Genomic DNA, 23,109 nt, shown 5'->3' with positions numbered 1-23,109 from the left:
CTGCTGCTGAGGTCTGATGCATCAGTAACAGCGGCAGGTTCGTTGGTTCCTGGGTTTTGTCTCTCAGGAACGACAGTCTGGCTCAGATTCAGTCTGCAAACACGAGTGGGGCTAAAATAAGCAGCTCCACCTCCACCCAGATTCATTTATCATCGACATGAAGCAGAGCGAAGGCGTGATGCAGAAACAGCTTCACAGCGTTTCATATGAGGGATGATTCAGCACCAAGCACCTGCAGTGAATGTGTCGTTGGTAAAAAGAGCAAATATACTAAGAATGGAGAAAACTGGTGTTGACAAAGTGCTGAGGAATATACACGTGCATGACTTCACTGATGTCTGCTGAGGATCAGATTCACCGATCCTGCCTCTCTTCACACGTTTTCTCCGTGCAGCTCGTTATCATGCTGGTTTTTCCCAGCTGCCCTGAATGCCCCGCTGCCCTTTGACCTGCTCTTACTTGCTCAGCGTGGAGGGGGAGCCTGAGCGGTGGAAGTGCACGATCTGCCACTTCCCGTCGCGGCGGTGCCACACCCTGGTCTCCTCCGATTGGGCGGTGCGAGGCGTCCCGTTGGAGTCGATGTACTGCGTCACCCTGACGTATGCGATGCAGGCGGCCTCGTCGCCCACCAGGTGGATGTGAGGGTTCAGGATGGTGGTGTGCACCGGTTTGCTGTTCTTGGACCACACTGCAGACACAGACGGACAGGTGAACATGGTCAGGTGACCTCAGAGTTTTTTAAAAAGCAAGGTGTAACAGGAAGTCTGCTTCAGCTCACAGTTTTCAAAGTAAAAGCGGTGGAAGTCCAGGCCTTCGACCAGATTCCCCAACGCCTCGGGCTCGAACGCCGTCACAGCCGGGTCGCACATTTTACTGCAGGGAGAAAATCGTTTACTGAGACGAGTCAGAGACACGTTTAACAGGGAGCAAGTGAAAAAAACCATCCACACGCACAACACGCACACGCACAACACGCACACGCACAACACGCACACGCACAACACGCACAACACGCACAACACGGTCCTGTCGGAGCTCTGACCCCCGTCTCTGTGAACCTTCAAGCCCGGATCAGCAGCCCAAACTTTCATTGTTTTATAGCTTTTATTCTTTATTGATCACTCATAGATGAAATATCTGTCACTTTGAAACACCTGCAGGACACTTTGTTACACATATTAGGATAAATGTGTTTCCTGCTTTGATTTCTTTTGTTTTCTTAGGATGGGAGTTTTTCCGTCCCACTGTCGCTAAAGTGCTTGCTCATATGATTGTTGGGTTTTTCTCTGTATGTATTGCTGTAGGGTCTACCTTACAATATAAAGCACCTTGAGGCGACTGTTGTTGCGATTATAAAACTTTAACGGTTCAATCAACACACAGAAAAACAGATTTTATTGGCGAGCCAATCATCAAAGATGTCTGAGATTAGAAAACAGGAAGTATCAGTTCATTAAACAGGGCGCCTTCAACATCACGGCCAGGCGGATCGTTTGGGCCAGTTTGGAGATTCAGGCCGAGCCACAGTTAAATACATCGATGTGATGTTTACGCCAACGCCGACGTCACCAAAGCGCTCTGTGAGCAGGAGAGCGAGCATGACTGAAGTGTTTGTAACATTTGGGGAAAAGCTGAGCGTGGGTCAGAAGACGACTCGTTTGTATTGTTGGGTTAAAGGATGCTGATTCGCTCTCAGCGTTTAAAGACCGCCCACTGATCAGGACGTCTGATTGGCTAGTTTCAATCACTGATTTATTTCTGCTGGCACCAGCCTCAGAGAGGAGCGAGGGCAGTGTCAGCAGATGTTCCAGATGTTTTCATCAGAAGCACTGATTCACCTGCCCAAAGGTACGTTAAAGGGTGACTCCGCCCTCTGTGAGGCTCACTCGTGTCAGGGATTTCTCAGCGCTTTGATGGTTTTATTCAAAAACAAACAAACAAACATTCCTTCTGCCCGAGCGTGCTCAGTGCTGGTTACATACGTGTAGCTCTCAAAGTCTCCGTTGCTGATGGCCTCGATGAGCTGCTCAGTGACTTTAATGATGTCCTGTTTCCTCCCTGAAACACGCGCACGCACGCGCGCGCACACACACACACACACACACAGGTTAGTGCTGGTTCAGCAGCGTCTCGGCTCACTCGCTGTGTGTCTGTGCGTCCTCACCTCGGGTGTCTTCGTCCTCGATGGTGGTGTTTGTGCTCTCAGAGGATTCCTGCAGGAGGAAGAAGAGTCAGTGTGGGCGGAGTCCCATCTAACCACACCCACCGTAGTTTCCACTTTGCTGTTTCCGTCTGTTTCCGGTGTGTTTGAAGAGTGATTACAGTTTACAGAGACGTTTAAACTGAGACTCTTATTTCCTTATTCTTCAGCGAGCTTTACAGTTTTTGCTCCTCTCGTTTGTGTGGATGGGTTAATTGATTACTCTAAATTGCCCATAGGTGTGAATGTAAGTGCGAATGGTTGTCTGTCTCTGTGTGTGAGCCCTGCGACAGACTGGCGACCTGTCCAGGGTGGATCCCGCCTCTCACCCTAAGACAGCTGGCATAGGCTCCAGCGCCCCCGCGACCCTGAAAAGGTTAAGGATGGATGGATGGATGAATGGATGGACGGATGAATAGATGGATGGATGAATGGACGGACGGATGGATGGATGGATGGATGGACGGACGGACGGACGGGCGGACGAACGAACGGACGGACGGACAGATGGACGGATGAATGGATGGACGGACGGACGGATGAATGGATGGATGGATGGATGAATGGACGGATGGATGGATGGACGGACAGAGGGACGGATGAATGGATGGATGGATGAATGGACGGACGGACGGACAGACGGATGAATGGATGGATGGACGGACGGACGGATGAATGGATGAATGGATGGATGAATGGAAGGATGAATGGATGAATGGATGGACGGATGGACGGATGAACGGATGGATGGATGAATGGACGGACGGACGGATGGACGGATGAATGGATGGACGGATGAATGGATGGATGGATGAATGGATGGACGGACGGACAGACGGACAGATGAATGGATGGATGAATGGTTGGATGGATGGACGGATGGATGAATGGATGGACGAACAGACGGATGAATGGATGAATGAATGGATGAATGGATGGACGGACGAATTCATGGATGGAGGGTTGAATGGACGGACGGACGGATGGATGAATGGATGGATGGACGAATGAATGGATGGACGGCTGGACGGACGGACGGATGAATGGACGGATGGAAGGATGGATGAATGGATGGATGGATGGACGGACGGATGAATGGATGGATGGATGAATGGACGGACAGACGGATGGATGAATGGATGGATGGATGGATGGATGGATGAACGGACGGACGGATGGATGGATGAACTGACGGACGGACGGATGGATGGTCTTTTTGGGCTGACATCCTAACCAAGATGGCGCCGGTGTACTTGGCTTGCCGTCCGTCTCGCCGCTTTTTCAGAATCAGAATCAGAATACTTTATTCATCCCGAGGGAAATTCTCCCTTTTTCCCTTACCTTCCCCTATGGACCTTGGCACTGTGTTTTTTATCTTTATTTTTCTAGTCTTATGTTTATCTAGTGGTTGTGGACTGATTACATATGGCCAGTGTTGGGACTAACGTGTTATTAAGTAACGCGTTACAGTAACTACGTTATTATTGTGGTAACGAGCACGGTAACTAGTTATTATGCCAAAATCAGGAACGCGTTAGTCGTTACTGGGATTTAGATAGGGTCGTTACTCGTTACTTCGTGTGGTGGCTGTCGCGGAGCTTCCACAGATTCAGTAACATTAGCAAGTGGTGGAGGCCAGCAGGTGGATGAGAGAAAGCAACATGTTCTCGGGCTGGAGAAAGGGGACGCAGAAGGAAAAGAGACTCGAGGCGGCCTAAGTGTGAACTGAACTTCAGGTAAGAAGTTATAACCTGCAGTCTCTCTGGGTCAGATATAAACCAAGTTTAGGTGGAGTTTATTTTCGTTATGCTGACTTTTTCCGTACTGCGTGCTAGCTAGCATGACGGAGTTTCTATACAGCTGGGTGGTGCTATGAAGTTAATGATGTTGAACTTTATTTTGTTCATAAGTTATTAGAGTTGCCAACCGTCCCGTCTGGTATTCAGAGAAAATATTACGCGTTTCTTATTGAGGTGAAAAGGAACAGTTTGTCCCGTAATTCAGCTACAATGAAAAAGACACAAAGCTGGAGTTACTCTGTGTCTTTGCTGCACAGCTGCCTCTTCTTCTCTCATTCTCCCCCCTCCCTCTACCGTTTCTACTTCAATCATGAAAACTGATCAATGATCAGCTGATCGTCTCTGTTGTTGTTGTTTGTTTATCGCCCACTTTGCGCCGAAAGAGGAAACCAGGGGATGTCGCGCTAAACAACAGCAGCACGTTTAAGTTTGATCAGCTGTTGTTAGAATTTAATATTAATTTCTAGTATCAGCTGATGTTTGCTGGAGCCACAGCTGCAAAAAAGCTGCTGGTCATGATATGGTTTGGTTATGTGGTGAGAGGGAAACATGAAGATGAAACCAGGAGATGTCCTTACTGGATCATCAGAGCTGTGATGGAGAAACAGGTTTACCTTTTAGGTGACATGAATGAGTTGAAGTTATGAACTGTTTCTGAGAGACAAATAACACCAGGATCCTTTTTTAGGTAGCTGACAGCTGGTAACTGTGCAGGTGCGGACCTAGCAAAGTTTTGCCAGGGGGGCCAGGTAGGGCAGGTAGGGCATTAACAGGGAGAGGGGGGCACAAAGAAATACTTTTCTATCTTATTCTCATTTAAAATTTCTAGCTTTTAAAAAATAATTATCTGAATCTTACAACAAACGATTGATAGATTGATGCATATATACCATCAGACAGTGTACATCACTGTCACAACAGGGTTTATTTTCATTCAAAGGCTTTATGATTTTTCCTATAATGGTGGGCCGGTCTCTAGTCAAAATGTCCGGGCCAATTTTCTGTCCCAGTCCAGCCATGTATGCAGCTCATCTGCAGTCTGCTGTTACCTACATCTTCCTATTCAGAAGGCAGAATTTCAGAGTTCTGAGTACAATCGAAAGCACCACGACTGCAGTTTTTGTGTTGGATGTAAAAGGCGCACATGACGCTGTGACGTAGGCTAGAATCATGGCAGCAGTCAACGACGGTCCAGGCGTGGGATTTCTCTCGTGGAAATATGCACATTATCTTTTCCTTTCTATTGGTCGGTGGCACAGTGCACTTGTGGAGTAAAACCAAAGTTACTTTCCCTAGTAACTAGTTACTTTGAAAGTAACGAGTAACTTGAAGTAACAGAGTTACTTTTGAGAGAAGTAACTAGTAATGTAACTAAGTTACTATTTTAAAGTAACTTACCCAACACTGCATATGACAGGCAAACATTTTTAAATCTTCGTTCTTTTCATTCGTTTCGGGCCGACCCCTGCTGGAGTGTCGGCAACGCTAACTTACCACAACTGGATTCGTCCTGCGGCTTCTCCTACCTGCCGCCTTCTAGTCTCCACAAGAAACGCTACAGGAAGCGGGGAAGACGGAGTGGCCGTCGCGTCCATCTCAGGGCCTTTCTCAGAGCCAGAATTACGGACCATGTACATGTTAATCTGGACACGCCATCATTTTTTCCCTCCTCCCTGGATTGCCCGGACGCTAAACTGCTTACTCGTCGCTGGATTTACCCAGCTGATCACCAAGCATCTGCCCGCTCTGTGACACGCTTTCCTACTCGGATTTGGATAACATCGCGCAGACGGGGAGTTTGTCGAAGCAATCTATGCACTCTGCCTCGTGCTTCTAGAGGTGACTTAGTACCCTGGCCACGGATGGCACTGCTTAATGTCAGGTCGCTGGTAAATAAGACCTTTGTTTTAAATGACTTATTCTCTACTAGTGGCCTTGATGTTTTATTCCTTACAGAAACCTGGATTCGCCCTGGTGAGCTCATTCCTTTCTCTGAACTTCTTCCTTTGGACTGTGCCTTTTTTAGTTCACCGAGGCTTTCTGGTAGGGGAGGTGGTTTAGCCTTGGTTTTTAAAAACGTATATAATGTTCGGCAACTTTCCTCACCTAACTTTACTAGTTTTGAAGTCCAGTTATTGGAGATGACTGCTTCCACGACCACTTTATGTGTGTTGGTCTATCGACCGCCCAAATATAACAAGTGTTTTATTTCGGACTTTGCCAATTTCTTGGGTTCCGTTCTTTATAAATATGATTCTGTTCTTATTCTTGGTGATTTTAACATACACATCTGTTGTAAGGATGACCTGCTTGCTAAAGACTTTCTTGCTTTAATGGACTCTTTTAACCTCCTTCAATGGGTAAATGAACCAACCCACACTAAAGGCCATATTTTGGACTTGGTCTTTACGTATGGCCTGGATATCTGTATTAAGGATATAAATGACGCGGGGATTTCAGATCATTTTCTAATTTCCTTTGATATTGGCTTATCTGCCGCTGGACTGCAGCCTGGAGCTCTTTCTCGTCCGCTACGCGTACTCAGCTCTGAAGCTTTGTCAAAGTTTGCTGTGTCTTTTTTAGATTTGGCGCCTATAATTCCTGACTGCTGCTCAGTTCGCTCATCTGATGGTTATGCTGATACTTTGCTATCATTATTTTCATCTACCTCTGATTTGACTGTACCTGACGACTGTTCTCTCTGTTCGGTTGATGGTTGTGCTAATATCCTGTTATCGGTTTGTTCTTTTATTCTTGATTTTGTTGCTCCCATCAAAATGAAGCACCCTAGAACCTACTCTCATTGCTGGCTAAACGATACTACACGTGCCTTACGACGTGTCTGTCGCCGTGATGAGAGGAGGTGGAAAAAAGATAAACTTCAGGTTTCTTATGATATGTTACGGACCAGCCGCTCACAGTTTCAAACTGCTGCTAGTATGGCTAAGGCATCTTTTCGTTCCAAAGTCATTTTGGCTAATGGTCACAACCCCCGTATACTATTTAAAATTTTTATTTCTGTTGTTAATCCCGGTCCTGATATGCCTTTACTGTATTCACAAGCTCTTTGTGAGCGTTTTCAAATTCTTTTTTTAGATAAGGTTTCATCCCTTAAGCTTTCCTCTTCGTCTACATCTTATCCTGTCTTTTCCTCTGAGTGTAATTCAACTTTTCATCAATTTGAGCCCGTGTCGCTTTCGACTCTGAAGCAGCTGGTTGATCAACTAAAAAACACCAATGCTGTGTTTGATATTCTCCCATCACGCATTGTTAAGGGCTACTTTGATGTAATTGGACCGAGCATTCTGTTCTTAATGAATTTTTCTCTACTCTCTGGATCTGTCCCACTGGCCTTTAAGCATGCTGTAGTCCAGCCTATTCTGAAAAAGAAGAATCTTGATTGTTATGATCTTTTGAACTATCGACCAATCTCTAAGCTTCCGTTTCTGTCCAAGATCCTGGAGCGACTAGTTCTCTCTCAGCTTCAGGCGTACTTAGATGCGAACAACATTGCAGAGAAATTTCAGTCTGCCTTTAAGCCACGGCACAGCACTGAAACGGCCTTGCTTAGAGTTCTCAATGACCTATTTGTAAGCACTGACTCTGGACGCTCTGTGGTCCTGGTTTTATTGGACCTTTCCTCTGCTTTTGATATGGTTGATCATAACATTCTTCTACTAAGACTTGAGCATACTGTGGGTATAAGAGGCACTGCCCTTAACTGGTTTAAATCTTATCTCGCTGACAGGTCATTCTCGGTTAATTTGGGCAACTTCTCATCTTCCTCGGTACCTGTACACAGCGTACAGGTACTGAAACTGGGTGTGGGTCCCAATCAAACCATCTGTCCTCTAAGAGGACAGACGGTTTGAAAGAGGAGTGAAAGAAGCCATCTATGTCCACTGTGAGCGACCATCTTTGAACAGAGGCGGGGTTTACGACACCAACTGTCTGCCATCTATAATCCAGTTTTGAGATCCTTCCCAGACGCCTTAACGCCCACTCACATCCTGGGCCATCTGATCTCAGGAATTCGCATGATAGGGTGGGGCCAGGTTTCACAATGAACTCACCCGAAACTCTGGCTGATTGGGACCCACACCCAGTTTCACACCTTGGCTCAGGCGATTAGAGGATCATCAGGGGTCCTTTTGTCCCTCTGTGGGGGGAAACTCCCACTAGGTTTATATCTGGGACTCTCCACCATTTGACCTTAGAACTGAAGAAGCTTCTCGGATGAGAGGTGAAACGTCTTCAAGCAACTTAAAGAAGTCCAGATGCTTTTCTTTGCAAGCTCCTTTGACTACGATGACCTGGATGACTGAGAACCTTCACAGACATTTATCATCTTATTACTGAGTGAACACGACACGGATCCATGCAGGTAGGAGTTCAGCTCTGTGACACTCACCTTATGTCAGACATCATAACACTGAAAAATAATGATGATGATGATGATGAGGTTACCTTCACTCCGTCGGCCTTCTTGTTGCTCCCGCTCTTTCCTCCTGAGCGAGGGATGAGAACAAAGAGAGAGAGAAGCAGCAGAGTCAGGAAGAAAGGAACAAAAGCAGCAAACAGGAGAGACGGCATCGTACCCAGGACCTCTGCCCACGTGCCCTTCAGCCGGCGGTCTGATCGCAGCACAGACTGAAGACAGTGGGTCACATGTCGGAGTAAAAATACTCAGACTTCCTGCTGCAGATTCAGGGAGTTCCCGGCGTGACATGTGGGTTGCTCAGTGAGCGGCGAGGCCAAATTTAGGACCAACTTGAGATAGTTGGAGAGCAGAAAGTGTGCACGCATTCCTGAGCGTCCACGCTGAACACGTGCATCTGGAAACACGTCCTCTGCTCAGGTCCAGCAGCAAACAGCCAATCAGAGAGCTCAGAACAACCAGCTCAGTATCACAACATGTGTTTGTTCTGCTCACATGACAAGAACATCAAATATACTGTTTACTTTACACCAAGGACCAAACTCCATTCAAATATCTGCTAATTTAACATCAGTCTGCATGTTGCTCAGCACTTTTCTAAAGCTCAGAAATATCCTACTGAAAACTAGTTCATGCATTTATTACTTCCAGGCTGGACGACTGTAATTCATTATTATCAGGATGTCCTAAAAACTCCCTGAAAAGCCTTCAGCTGATCCAAAATGCTGCAGCAAGAGTCCTGACAGGGACTAGAAAGAGAGAGCAGATTTCTCCTGTTTTGGCTTCCTGTTAAATCCAGAATTCAAAATCCTGCTCCTCACATACAAGGTCTTAAATAATCAGGCCCCATCTTATCTTAATGACCTTGTAGTACCATATCACCCTATTAGAGCACTTCGCTCTCGCTCTGCAGGCCTACTTGTTGTTCCTAGAGTATTTAAAAGTAGAATGGCCCCGCCCCTCCCTGAGCCTGGTTCTGCTGGAGGTTTCTTCCTGTTAAGAGTTTTTCCTTCCCCCTGTCCCTGAGAGCTGCCTCTCAGAATGTTGTCTGACTGTTTCCTCTGTTTTTGTGACAGTAAAACTGCATCGAGCTCATCTGATGCTGTGCAGATGAAGACGAGTTGAATTATTCCAGCGTTTGTGTTTAATATCTGTGGACTCTTCATGCAGCGCCGTCGTCTCAACAGTCGACCTAAAACTGTTTCTGAGTCCTCGCTTGTGAAACAGGAACAAGTGGGCGGGGCAAACATAGCCTGGGAAAACTGTGGACATAGACACACTGACAGGGCCATCATGCTCGCCGAGCCGCCTGTGTCGCACACCCATTATGACATCACACCACGTGTCATGTGACACCGTCTTTGTGGTGTTTCAGCCGGTTGTGCACGTCTCGTCTTTTTGTAGCCTGGCGTGTGTTGCTTTGGCCGCTGCGGCTGTGTCGGTGGTTTCCCCGCTATCTTTAGAGCTCAGTGTGTGTGAATGTCTGGGACAGCTGCTGCACACACACACACACACACACACACACACACACACACACACACACACACACACACACTCAGTGATAACGTGTTTATTGTGTGTAAGCTGGCAGCTGACTGGTGGATTTCTCTGTGCAACCTCCTGCTACTGGAACACAAACCTGCAGGTCAAAGGTCAAACCTGCTGCTGCCACAAGCTGTGTGACTTACTGACAGTTAATAGGGGACAGCCTCAAATTGTACATGACTTTTGACCACACTGGGTGGGTTTGGGGGGGGGGGGGTCTTACCAGAGAAATTCCTGGTGGCCAACATGGTGGTGAGAATGGCTCCCTGAAGGAAAGAAGGGATAAAAATAAAAGCACAGAAAATTATGACAGAATTTATTTCTGATTTTCTAAAAATGATTATTATGTGAAGTTAAAACAGATTAACTTCAACATTTCCTTTAAAACAACAAAGAGTCAAAAGCAGCCGTGACCACAAATCTGAGCTTTGGAAACTTCTTTCCTCCGTGGTCACTAAAAACACTAAAACTTCATGGTTTTATTTTGAAAGTCCACCTTCAGTTTCCTCCTGGCGTTGAACTTCTTCAGACACTCAACCGTTTCCTGTCTGTGCATGCAGGACGCCACTGTGGATCGGTGCTGGGAGGAAGAAGAACATCATCATCATCATGAGGAGCAGAGCAGGACAGAGAACAAGGTCAAAGGTCAAAGGTGAGAGGGTCTCACAGAGATCCAGGGGTGTTTGAGCGCCTCGGCAGCTGTGATGCGTTTGGCCGGGTTGATGGTCAGCATCTTATTGATGAGATCTTTGGCTTCAGGAGTCACCGTGTCCCACTCCGGGGAAGGAAACTAGGAAGCAAGGACACAGGGAGAGGAGGCAAGGAGAGGACGAGTTTAAATTAGAACAACTGTAATAACAAAGGTGTTAAAGCCCCGCCCACAATGGTTAAACTGCCAATAAAATACAGGTGAACAGTCGTGATGTCATGTGACCTACATCATAGGCGCCAGCTTTGATCTGCTGGTACAGACGATGCTGATCTTCATCCCAGAATGGAGGATAACCGACCAATAGGATGTAGAGAATCACACCTGAGACAGAAGACCATAAAAAATTTAATAAATACACCTGACAAAAATAAAATGCAATAAAATATAAAAAAAAAATCCACAGACAGACAGAAAAACCATAAAAGCTAAAAAAAAAAAAAGTGGAAGAAGGAATGAATGTGAAAGATAAAAGAGACAAAAATGTCCTCAGAGACTGAAAATAAAGAAAGTAAAAACACTAAACGTGAAAACAACACCCTGGACATGAACCCTGAGTAAAAAATAAACAAACTGCACATGAGTGGAGGAAACATAAAGGAAGAAGAAACGGTAGAAACAGGAAGTAGAGACTCACCACAGGCCCAGAGGTCGACTGCTTTCCCGTATGGGTCCTTCCTGAGGACCTCTGGAGACAGATAACCTGGAGTCCCCGCAAAGCCTGAAAACAAACACAGGTTTACACACAGTTGCTGTTCTGGAAGACCCTTGTTTATGTGACAAAGCGGCACAAATAAAAAATTTAGATTAATGAAGACCATCATCATCACCACTATCACCACAGTCACCATCACCATCACTATCACTATCATCATCATCATCATCATAATCTCTGTTAATTTCAGTTTCAATGAAAGTGCCATAAAAAGGCATTTATGTGTCTATACCTTTGTTGTTTGGATTTACTGTGATAAGAGTTATTGTAAACATGTTGCTTATTGTAATTGTTTTGTTTGGGTAGTTCTCACGATGATGATGATGACGACGCTGAGTGATCTTGTCGCCGAACATTGAATAAATCATCTGTAAACAAGAACTTGTCCGCGTGGTGGCTGACGGGAGCTACAACCATCACTATCATCATCGTCACCATAATCATCATCACCATAATCATCATCACCATAATCATCATCACCATAATCATCATCATCATTATCACCTTCATCATCGTTACCATAATCATCATCACCACCATCAGCATGGTCACCATCAACATCATCTTCATCACCATCATCATCATTATCAAAACAATCATCATCCTCATCATCATCACATCATTTCCATCAAGTCACCATCACCATCATCCTCATCACCATCACTTGGTGCTCTTACCGAACCATGCCTGCTGGTCTCCTTCCACCTCGATGGCGAGGCCAAAGTCGGCGAGTTTCACCGCCGCTCCTTTGGACTTGGAGGCCAGGAGGAGGTTCTCAGGCTGCAGACACAACAGACATGCTAACACGCTAACTAACCGCAATGGTTTGCATGAAAGGTGCTAAGGATGCTAACAGGACTCTTAGAGGACTTGGAGCCTGTCTCAATACGCGTACTTGTGCGTATAGTACTGTTCCAATTCAAGTACGCATCAAGCCAAGAACGCCAAAAAATCCCGGATGTGTTCCCGCTCCGCCTGTTTTATCGAGCATGCATCAGTGGTGACTTGTGTGGACTTGGTACAAAACCCAATCGCGGCAATGGTGGACGAGCGGGGCTGAAAACTTTTAAATATTTCTGGGTCACAAAAAAAACGTTTAAGTTATTTTCAGGCGAGAATGTAGCTGTGTAAGCTTCAAATATCTGCTCGGTTTATCAACATATCGCATATTTCCAAACGTGCTCCGACGTTTTCGGAGATGTCCGTCACCCGCCAGCTCCATAGCAGACAGCGAGGTCGAGGATCACTAGAGCCGGCGACAACAGCGGACTCCCGGCACATCGTTTTCAACCCCCCCGCGGTCTTTCGCTACTGAGGTTAAACATGATATATAAGTCACTTAAATCACTTCGAAATGATAATGTTTGGTTTATTTCAGTGTTTTATTTGTTCCTGAGTAAATCGGTTTGGCTGAGATTAAAGATTAAAGCTTCATAACATATTAATATCAGTTAAATTAAGAGGCGACGGCAGTAAAAACTCCAGACCTGTGACATCATCAAGTACGCTGGCGTTCCAATTGTGCAAATCGCGAGTCCATGCTCGTGTACTCGGCGAGCACGGACTTGCCGAGAACGCGAGCACGGACTCGCGTACTTGAGTCTTGGTTTCATTGGTTTCTTCCCGTCTTTAATCAGAGACCAGCAGCTCTGGGCTCAATTCACCCGTCTGCTGTAATCAGCTGTTCATGTTTTGATGAGCAGCTGATTACTGTTGTGTGTAACGCTGGTGTGTTGTTTGTCATGAAAACACTGTGTTTGTGTGGGCGGCTGTTAAATCATCACACGTGCTATAATTCAGGCTTAACAAGCCAGACCTCATTCAAATAATCGATTTTCCTGCTGCTGGTTATGAGCAGGTTATTAACAGAACCTGCTCATAACCAGCCAGTCTCTCAGCCAGTCAGAGAGCCAATAGGATCCCAGACAGTACTGTGGCAGTAAAGATGTCCCTCCCCCACTGGCCCCAGCGGCCAATCATGTCGCTGCACAGAACTGCTGTTCAGGACATGTGGAGCTGTCAGAGATTATGTCATCTGACGTGTCGGGTACCTTTAGGTCTCTGTGGACCACGCCCATCTGATGACAATGTAGCACCGCCTCCAAAATCTGCTGGATACAGTGACTGTTCAGAAAGAGGTCAGAGGTCAGAGGTCGGCATCAGATTCAGCACAGAAGCAGAAGAAGTCTGAAGAGTGCGTCTCTTACCTGGCATCAGCTTCACTGTAGTATTCTCTCGCTACGATGTCTTCAAACAGCTCTCCTCCTGTCACACTGACACACACAGACACACAACGTCAGGCAATTAAACAAACCCTGAGACACACAAACACACAACGTCAGGAAACTACACAACCATGAGACACACAAACACACAACGTCAGGAAACTACACAACCATGAGACACACAAACACACAAAGTCAGGAAAATACACAACCATGAGACACACAAACACACAACGTCAGGAAACTACACAACCATGAGACACACAAACACACAACGTCAGGCAATTAAACAAACCCTGAGACACACAAACACACAAAGTCAGGAAAATACACAACCATGAGACACACAAACGCACAAAGTCAGGAAAATACACAACCATGAGACACACAAACGCACAAAGTCAGGAAAATACACAACCATGAGACACACAAACACACAACGTCAGGAAACTACACAACCATGAGACACACAAACACACAAAGTCAGGAAACTACACAACCATGAGACACACAACATAAAACATCAGGAAATTACACAACCATGAGACACACAAATACACAACGTCAGGAAACTACACAACCATGAGACACACAAACACACAAAGTCAGGAAAATACACAACCATGAGACACACAAACACACAACGTCAGGAAACTACACAACCATGAGACACACAAACACACAACGTCAGGAAACTACACAACCATGAGACACACAAACACACAAAGTCAGGAAAATACACAACCATGAGACACACAAACGCACAAAGTCAGGAAAATACACAACCATGAGACACACAAACGCACAACGTCAGGAAACTACACAACCATGAGACACACAAACGCACAACGTCAGGAAACTACACAACCATGAGACACACAAACACACAACGTCAGGAAACTACACAACCATGAGACACACAAACACACAACGTCAGGAAACTACACAACCATGAGACACACAAACACACAACGTCAGGAAACTACACAACCATGAGACACACAAACACACAAAGTCAGGAAAATACACAACCATGAGACACACAAACACACAAAGTCAGGAAAATACACAACCATGAGACACACAAACACACAAAGTCAGGAAAATACACAACCATGAGACACACAAACACACAAAGTCAGGAAAATACACAACCATGAGAGACACAAACACACAACGTCAGGAAAATACACAACCATGAGACACACAAACACACAAAGTCAGGAAAATACACAACCATGAGACACACAAACACACAAAGTCAGGAAAATACACAACCATGAGACACACAAACACACAAAGTCAGGAAAATACACAACCATGAGACACACAAACACACAAAGTCAGGAAAATACACAACCATGAGAGACACAAACACACAACGTCAGGAAAATACACAACCATGAGACACACAAACACACAAAGTCAGGAAAATACACAACCATGAGACACACAAACACACAAAGTCAGGAAAATACACAACCATGAGACACACAAACACACAACATCAGGCAATTACACAACCATGAGACACACAAACACACACCGTCAGGAAAATACACAACCATGAGACACACAAACACACAACGTCAGGAAACTACACAACCATGAGACACACAAACACACAAAGTCAGGAAACTACACAACCATGAGACACACAAACACACAACGTCAGGAAACTACACAACCATGAGACACACAAACACACAAAGTCAGGAAATTACACAACCATGAGACACACAAACACACAAAGTCAGGCAATTACACAACCATGAGACACACAACACAAAACGTCAAGAAATTACACAACCATGAGACACACAACACACACCGTCAGGAAATTACACAACCATGAGACACACAAACACACAACGTCAAGAAATTACACAACCATGAGACACACAACACACACCGTCAGGAAATTACACAACCATGAGACACACAAACACACAACGTCAGGAAATTACACAACCATGAGACACACAACACACACCGTCAGGAAATTACACAACCATGAGACACACAAACACACAACGTCAAGAAATTACACAACCATGAGACACACAACACACACCGTCAGGAAACTACACAACCATGAGACACACAAACACACAAAGTCAGGAAATTACACAACCATGAGACACACAAACACACAACGTCAAGAAATTACACAACCATGAGACACACAACACACACCGTCAGGAAATTACACAACCATGAGACACACAACACAAAACGTCAGGAAATTACACAACCATGAGACACACAACACACACCGTCAAGAAATTACACAACCATGAGACACACAAACACACACCGTCAGGAAATTACACAACCATGAGACACACAACACACAACGTCAAGAAATTACACAACCATGAGACACACAAACACACACCGTCAGGAAATTACACAACCATGAGACACACAACACACAAAGTCAGGAAATTACACAACCATGAGACACACAAACACACACCGTCAGGAAATTACACAACCATGAGACACACAAACACACAACGTCAAGAAATTACACAACCATGAGACACACAACACACACCGTCAGGAAATTACACAACCATGAGACACACAACACAAAACGTCAGGAAATTACACAACCATGAGACACACAAACACAAAACGTCAAGAAATTACACAACCATGAGACACACAACACACACCGTCAGGAAATTACACAACCATGAGACACACAACACACACCGTCAGGAAATTACACAACCATGAGACACACAAACACAAAACGTCAAGAAATTACACAACCCTGAGACACACAAACACACAATGTCAGGAAATTACACAACCATGAGACACACAACACAAAACGTCAGGAAATTACACAACCATGAGACACACAACACACACCGTCAAGAAATTACACAACCATGAGACACACAAACACACACCGTCAGGAAATTACACAACCATGAGACACACAACACACAACGTCAAGAAATTACACAACCATGAGACACACAAACACACACCGTCAGGAAATTACACAACCATGAGACACACAACACACAAAGTCAGGAAATTACACAACCATGAGACACACAAACACACACCGTCAGGAAATTACACAACCATGAGACACACAAACACACAACGTCAAGAAATTACACAACCATGAGACACACAACACACACCGTCAGGAAATTACACAACCATGAGACACACAACACAAAACGTCAGGAAATTACACAACCATGAGACACACAAACACAAAACGTCAAGAAATTACACAACCATGAGACACACAACACACACCGTCAGGAAATTACACAACCATGAGACACACAACACACACCGTCAGGAAATTACACAACCATGAGACACACAAACACAAAACGTCAAGAAATTACACAACCCTGAGACACACAAACACACAATGTCAGGAAATTACACAACCATGAGACACACAACCAGTGTTGGTCAAGTTACTTGAAAAAAGTAATCAGTAACTAATTACTGATTACTTCCCCAAAAAAGTAATCCCGTTACTTTGCTGATTACTTATTTTCAAAGGTAATTAATTACTTAGTTACTTGTTAAAAACACGATTTACAACCTGAATAGGTGATAAAGCGATAGATCTTTCAGCCCAATTCTACTTTTTCTGCATAATCCATCATACAAAATGTAATCAAATGGAAAAGTCTCTTTTTAAAACTTGTTTTATTAGTTTTAATCTTTTAACTTTATGCATCAAGCAAAAATTTAATTATCTGCAACATTCTCTGACTGGAAGAAATTAGTTTAACATTTAAACCTATTTTCTGCACATTCCAGCACATAAAATAAAATATTTTTTGTGTTTACACTCACTCTTTCAAATAGATGCAAGTAAAACACAGCAGAAAATAAATAAAGTCAAAGACTCAGCGGTCCTGTTGCTCTATTTTCACCTGTAAAGCAGGAGTGGGGCAGGCGGAGGGTTACCCTGGTGCAGGTGTGCCGCGGTCAGTGGAAGAATCCGTGAGTTTCTCTGTGAGTTTCCCATTACGTCGTAGCTACTCGGTGCTTGTTGGAAGTTTAGGGGTTTTTTCGCTGTAAAAAGAAGTTTTCTTCCCACGCACAGCGGACACTAATGTTTTTGTCACTTTTTATGGAATCAAACTCAAAGTAAGGTCAGTGCTTCCACGCTTTAAACGCTGCACGCTCATACTCTCTCGATATATGATCCATTGTTGATCTGCACACAGCTGTTGACGGCGCACTCGCTTACGTCACTGTCATGAGACATTCTCGCAAATAAATCACGGTTTTAGTAACGCAGTAACGCAGCGCTCCTACGGGAAAGTAACGGTAATCTAATTACCGTTTTTGCAATAGTAATCCCTTACTTTACTCGAAAAAAGTAATCGGATTACAGTAACGGATTACAGTAACGGGCAGTAACGCGTTACAAGTAACGCGTTACTGCCCATCTCTGCACACAACACACACCGTCAGGAAATTACACAACCATGAGACACACAACACACACCGTCAGGAAACTGCACGGTTTTGACCTCTGGATGTTGGGACACTGGGTGGAGGGGCTCTGAATGTAGCGGCTGTAGGTGGAGGACACTGGGTCCACAGATGTGCTTCACCTCTGTTTGAATATTTGGATTCTGTTTGCTTGTCTCACTGATTTCTGTGGTTTTTATTGGTGGTGGTGTTAGAAAGTGGTGTGGGTGGGGTCAAAATCACTGGTTTACTGGTATAAAGGACAGTTGTAGCCACAGTGACACCACCCACTGCTGGCGTCACGGAGCCTTCGTGGTGTTTTCAGTGTGGATGTGAGGAGCTCAGGTGTGTCACAAACAGCGTGAGGAGACACTCACAGGTCGAAGATGAGGTAATGATGCCCCTCCTCCGAGATGCTGTCATGCAGCCGAACTGGAAGACAGAAAGGAAAGCAGACATTTTATTTTCCTGTTACACCACGTCAACCCCACAGAGCGCACACGCAGCTGCTCGCCACACAGCTGCAGGCCGAGGTCAAAGGTCACAGTCATTGGTTCTCCCTCTGCCATCCTTAAGCCTTCCTGCTTCCTGCTCTGCTGTGACTCTGACCATCATCTCCAAAATGAACTTCCTGTTTTATCCAATCAGATCACAAACTTGTCACCTCACTGAACTCACCGATCAGCTGACCAGGACGCTTATTTCCTCATACACTGCATCCAATCAGGGCAGAGGAGGCGCCCCCTGCTGTATGTTAGAAAGGCTGCAGATACATACAGGAAACTGCTGAAGATTAAGGCTGAACACCGACTGTGGCTGTTAGTAATGTGTCAGTGAGCGTGCCGTCCAAGCTGGGCGGGGCTAAGGGCGAATCAGCCATGCCGGTTTCTTCTGCCACATTTAAACCGACCCGTCCTGACAGGCGACTCTCAGAGCAGCTCTGCATGACTCACAGATCAGAACAAGCCTTCTTTATCTGACACTCAGACTCAGTTCATCCTCAGCCTAAAACAATGAGTTTAAGCTCCTCCCCTCTTACTTTTGATTGGCTGAGCAGGTGGGCGGAGCTTCTATAAACCTGTGATACTGAATATTCCTGAACAGCCTGAGCTGTGGGCTCACAGGGATCACTGCACATACACCAAGACCATTCATATAAACCTGGTAAATGGCCTGTGTCTGTATAGCGCTTTACACACAGTCACACACTGGTGATGGCAGCTACATCGTAGCCACAGCCACCCTGGGGCGCACTGACAGAGGCGAGGCTGCCGGACACTGGCGCCACCGGGCCCTCTGACCACCACCAGTAGGCAACGGGTGAAGTGTCTCGCCCAAGGACACAACAACCTTTCGATTACAAGGCGAACTCCCAACTCTTGAGCCACGATCGCCAGCTTCATGTTTAATATGAAAATCCAGCACAGGGGCAGGGGTCATGTGACAGGAAGTGAGGAGAAGCAGAAGAGGTCCAGTTTAAACTGATAACTGATGATTTACATCCGGACAGTTGTTCTGGTTTTAGTGATTTATGCAGTGATGTGCGAGAAGACGTTTCATCCTGAATTCACAGAGCGAACGTTCAGGTTTCTGTTCTGGAAAATCAAACATGGAGTTTCTTAAACGGCGTGTCACAGTTAATCAGGTCCTTCCTGTGACGGGGTCCTCGCAGTTTGAGAAACTTGTTGGATGACGTCTCTGAGCCCGACTGAAGGCGTCTGTTTCTGCTCTCCGCTTATATTGTTTAATAGGAAGTATTATAGCTGAGGAGAGAGAGGCTGCTGCCCACACACACACACACACACACACACACACACACACACACACACACACACACACACACACACACACACACACACTAAATCCCGCTGCTGTACTGTGTAGGAGTGCTTTGAGAGAAAACCTGATTATTTCTTTCTGAGTGCTTTCACACAGGTACTGTGTGTGTGTGTGTGTGTGTGTGTGTGTGTGTGTGTGTGTGTGTGTGTGTGTGTGTGTGTGTGTGTGTGTGTGTGTGTGTGTAGGAGGATAGATGGTTTTGATTCCTTCACCTATGGACTCTGTTGCCTAGCAACACCACACACACACACTCAGGGTTACGTAACACTCCTCAGTATCTGTAGAGCATCGCCTGCCCACACAAGGCAATGATTGGCCGCTCTGTTCAGCTGCAGGCTGCCGATTGGCCGGCTGGGTCCACGCGAGGTCATATTTGAACATCTGACTGACGGCGGTGAGTTTGTTTGGACTCCATCGAGCACACAGTTTGTTTTTTGGAGGTTTCGGTGTGAGGGTCTGTGCTCTGCGCTCAGACTGGACCCGCCCACAGCAGCGGCGCCTCCTGCTGGGCTTTTATTCTGAATTATTCACAGGAAGTGGCGGCCGCACACAGATCAGTTTGCGTTTAAGTGGTTTGAGCTCTGAGGCGTTTCCCACACACTCATTAAGCTGTCCACGGGCTGATCTGAGGACGCGTGCAGCCCCCTGTGCGTGCCTGACAGCAGGCAGCCGTCAGACGGAGCTCCTCATGTTGCAGAAGGCTCGCTGCTCGCTGTAACGTCATTACCAGGAGAGGCGGCTCACACATGATCTGATGAACACTCATTAAGTCGAGCTGCGGGCTCAGAGGCAGCGCCGGCATCCTGCTGCACAGCCACAGGGTTTTCAAATTGCTGCCTCGGTGCACAGAGCAGACTCTCAGCACTAATAAAACACAGATATTACACTAAGGACACGCCCACTAATGACATCACAGATCAAACATAATGATCGTTCATAAACTATGGATGTAGCTTCCGGATAGGTGCAGTCAGAGATTTCCTAATATAATGTAGAACTGCGACTCTCTGGACGTCCTGTCCTACAGGGGGCGTTGTTGCTCAGCAGGGGGCCGTTCAGAGACTGAAGCATTAGGCCCGTGGTTACGTTTACCACAGACATCCATCTTTGCTGCCATCGTACGAGCTCAGGCTCCAGCGTGCTGATCGATTTCAGAACAACAACACTGGAGTCATGTGTTTAGTTGGGAGAGCTCTTCTGGGGTAAACAGAGTCACAGCCTCCACAAAGACGTCTTTGTCTGAGCCCAGCAGAAGTGAGCCAGTATCAGTGTGGAGGATCAGGATCATGGATTTCACGTCAGTCAAGCCAGAACATCTTACTATTCATCACTGATTGAAGAAAATAAGAACAACCCCAGGTTTCTCTTCAGCTCTGTAGCCAGGCTGACAAAAAGTCAGAGCTCTTTTGAGCCAACCATCCCTTTAACCTTAACTAGTAATGACTTCATGAACTTCTTCACAAATAACATTTTTATCATTAGAGAAAAAATTACCAGTAATCATCCCACAGATGTAATATTATCTACAGCTACTCTTAGTACCATTGATGTTAAGTTAGACTCTTTTTCTCCAATTGATCTTTCTGAGTTAACTTCAATAATTACTTCCTCCAAACCATCAACGTGTCTTTTAGACCCCATTCCTACAAAACTGCTCAAAGAAGTCCTGCCATTAATTAATGCTTCGATCTTAAATATGATCAACCTATCTCTAATAATCAGCTATGTACCACAGGCCTTCAAGCTGGCTGTAGTTAAACCTTTACTCAAAAAGCATCTCTAGACCCAGCAGTCTTAGCTAATTATAGGCCAATCTCCAACCTTCCTTTATATCAAACATCCTTGAAAGAGTAGTTGTCAAACAGCTAACAGATCATCTGCAGAGGTTATTTGAAGAGTTTCAGTCAGGTTTCAGAGCTCATCACAGCACAGAAACAGCTTTAGTGAAGGTTACAAATGATCTTCTTATGGCCTCTGACAGTGGACTCATCTCTGTGCTTGTCCTGCTAGACCTCAGTGCAGCGTTCGATACTGTCGACCATAATATCCTATTAGAGCGATTAGAACATGCTGTAGGTATTACAGGTACTGTGCTGCAGTGGTTTGTATCATATCTATCTAATAGACTCCAGTTTGTGCATGTAAATGGAGAGTCCTCTTCACACACTGAGGTTAATTATGGAGTTCCACAGGGTTCAGTGCTAGGACCAATTCTGTTTACATTATACATGCTTCCCTTAGGCAGCATCATTAGAAGACATAGCATACATTTACACTGCTATGCAGATGACACCCAGCTCTATCTGTCCATGAAGCCAGATAACACACACCAATGAGTTAAACTGCAGGAATGTCTTAAAGACATAAAGACCTGGATGGCCGCTAACTTTCTGCTTCTTCATTCAGATCAAACTGAGGTTATTGTACTCGGCCCTGAAAAGCTTAGAAATATGGTATCTAAGCAGATTCTTACTCTGGATGGCATTACCTTGGCCTCCAGTAACGCTGTGAGGAACCTTGGAGTCATGTTTGACCAGGACATGTCCTTCAATGCACATATTAAACAAATATGTAAGACTGCTTTCTTCCATTTGTGCAACATCTCTAAAGTTAGAAATATCCTGTCTCAGAGTGACGCTGAAAAACTAGTTCATGCATTTATTACTTCCAGGCTGGACGACTGTAATTCATTATTATCAGGATGAAATCTGCACGTTTACTGCTCGAGTTATTTTTATTTTACTTTTAGGCTGAATGTCCCCTCTGGGGTCCATGAACACTCAGACTTCTGCAGGTAATATTTCTGAGCTCATCATCGAATTTCATCACTTTATTTATCAAACACATTTAAATCCAGCAGAAGCAGACTGAAGTGCTGCGTCATTAAAGCACCAAAACACATTAAAAACTATTAAAAAACACATAACGAGAAAGTTAGGAAGCAAATAAAACAAGTTAAAGTAAGATGGCCGTGAACTGGACATGAGCAGGAAAAGACAACAGGCAGAGATGTAGAAACCCGTCCTGGAGGACGAGGCGGCTGTTCCTGAGGTCAGGATGAAGAAGCCGTCAGCTGTAATTTGGGGAGGCGGAGCTTTTCCACAACGCCATTACATTCAAAGGCTCACGAAACTCTCACAATCTATTCATACAAGATCTCTAACAG

At 45.3% G+C, this 23,109-nt stretch overlaps 1 protein-coding gene across 3 annotated transcripts in view; it reads right to left on the bottom strand.

Moving 5' to 3' along the window:
• Positions 1-455: 455 nt before the first annotated feature.
• Positions 456-23,109, bottom strand: part of camk2a (calcium/calmodulin-dependent protein kinase II alpha) — a 42,960-nt gene continuing 20,306 nt past the window's right edge. Inside the window, exons 4-17 of one of the 3 annotated variants that reach the window (XM_085364784.1) lie at positions 18,482-18,536; positions 13,614-13,679; positions 13,458-13,530; positions 12,084-12,186; positions 11,329-11,412; positions 10,921-11,015; positions 10,650-10,772; positions 10,479-10,562; positions 10,174-10,248; positions 8,467-8,484; positions 2,165-2,213; positions 1,983-2,058; positions 779-873; positions 456-688 (exon numbers count right to left, since the gene is read on the bottom strand). In XM_085364784.1, the coding sequence (XP_085220910.1) occupies positions 456-688; positions 779-873; positions 1,983-2,058; positions 2,165-2,213; positions 8,467-8,484; positions 10,174-10,248; positions 10,479-10,562; positions 10,650-10,772; positions 10,921-11,015; positions 11,329-11,412; positions 12,084-12,186; positions 13,458-13,530; positions 13,614-13,679; positions 18,482-18,536 (1,229 nt within the window). Of the gene's footprint in view, positions 689-778; positions 874-1,982; positions 2,059-2,164; positions 2,214-8,430; positions 8,508-10,173; positions 10,249-10,478; positions 10,563-10,649; positions 10,773-10,920; positions 11,016-11,328; positions 11,413-12,083; positions 12,187-13,457; positions 13,531-13,613; positions 13,680-18,481; positions 18,537-23,109 lie in introns of all 3 variants that reach the window. The other 2 variants (XM_085364782.1, XM_085364783.1) reach the window with 2 other exon arrangements.

Source organism: Diplotaxodon limnothrissa, linkage group LG10, assembly GCF_057381915.1.
Source record: "Diplotaxodon limnothrissa isolate DT_005_m linkage group LG10, D_limnothrissa_male_GT1.1, whole genome shotgun sequence".
Taxonomy (NCBI): domain Eukaryota; kingdom Metazoa; phylum Chordata; class Actinopteri; order Cichliformes; family Cichlidae; genus Diplotaxodon; species Diplotaxodon limnothrissa.
This window is presented reverse-complemented; position numbering and strand designations above follow the sequence as displayed.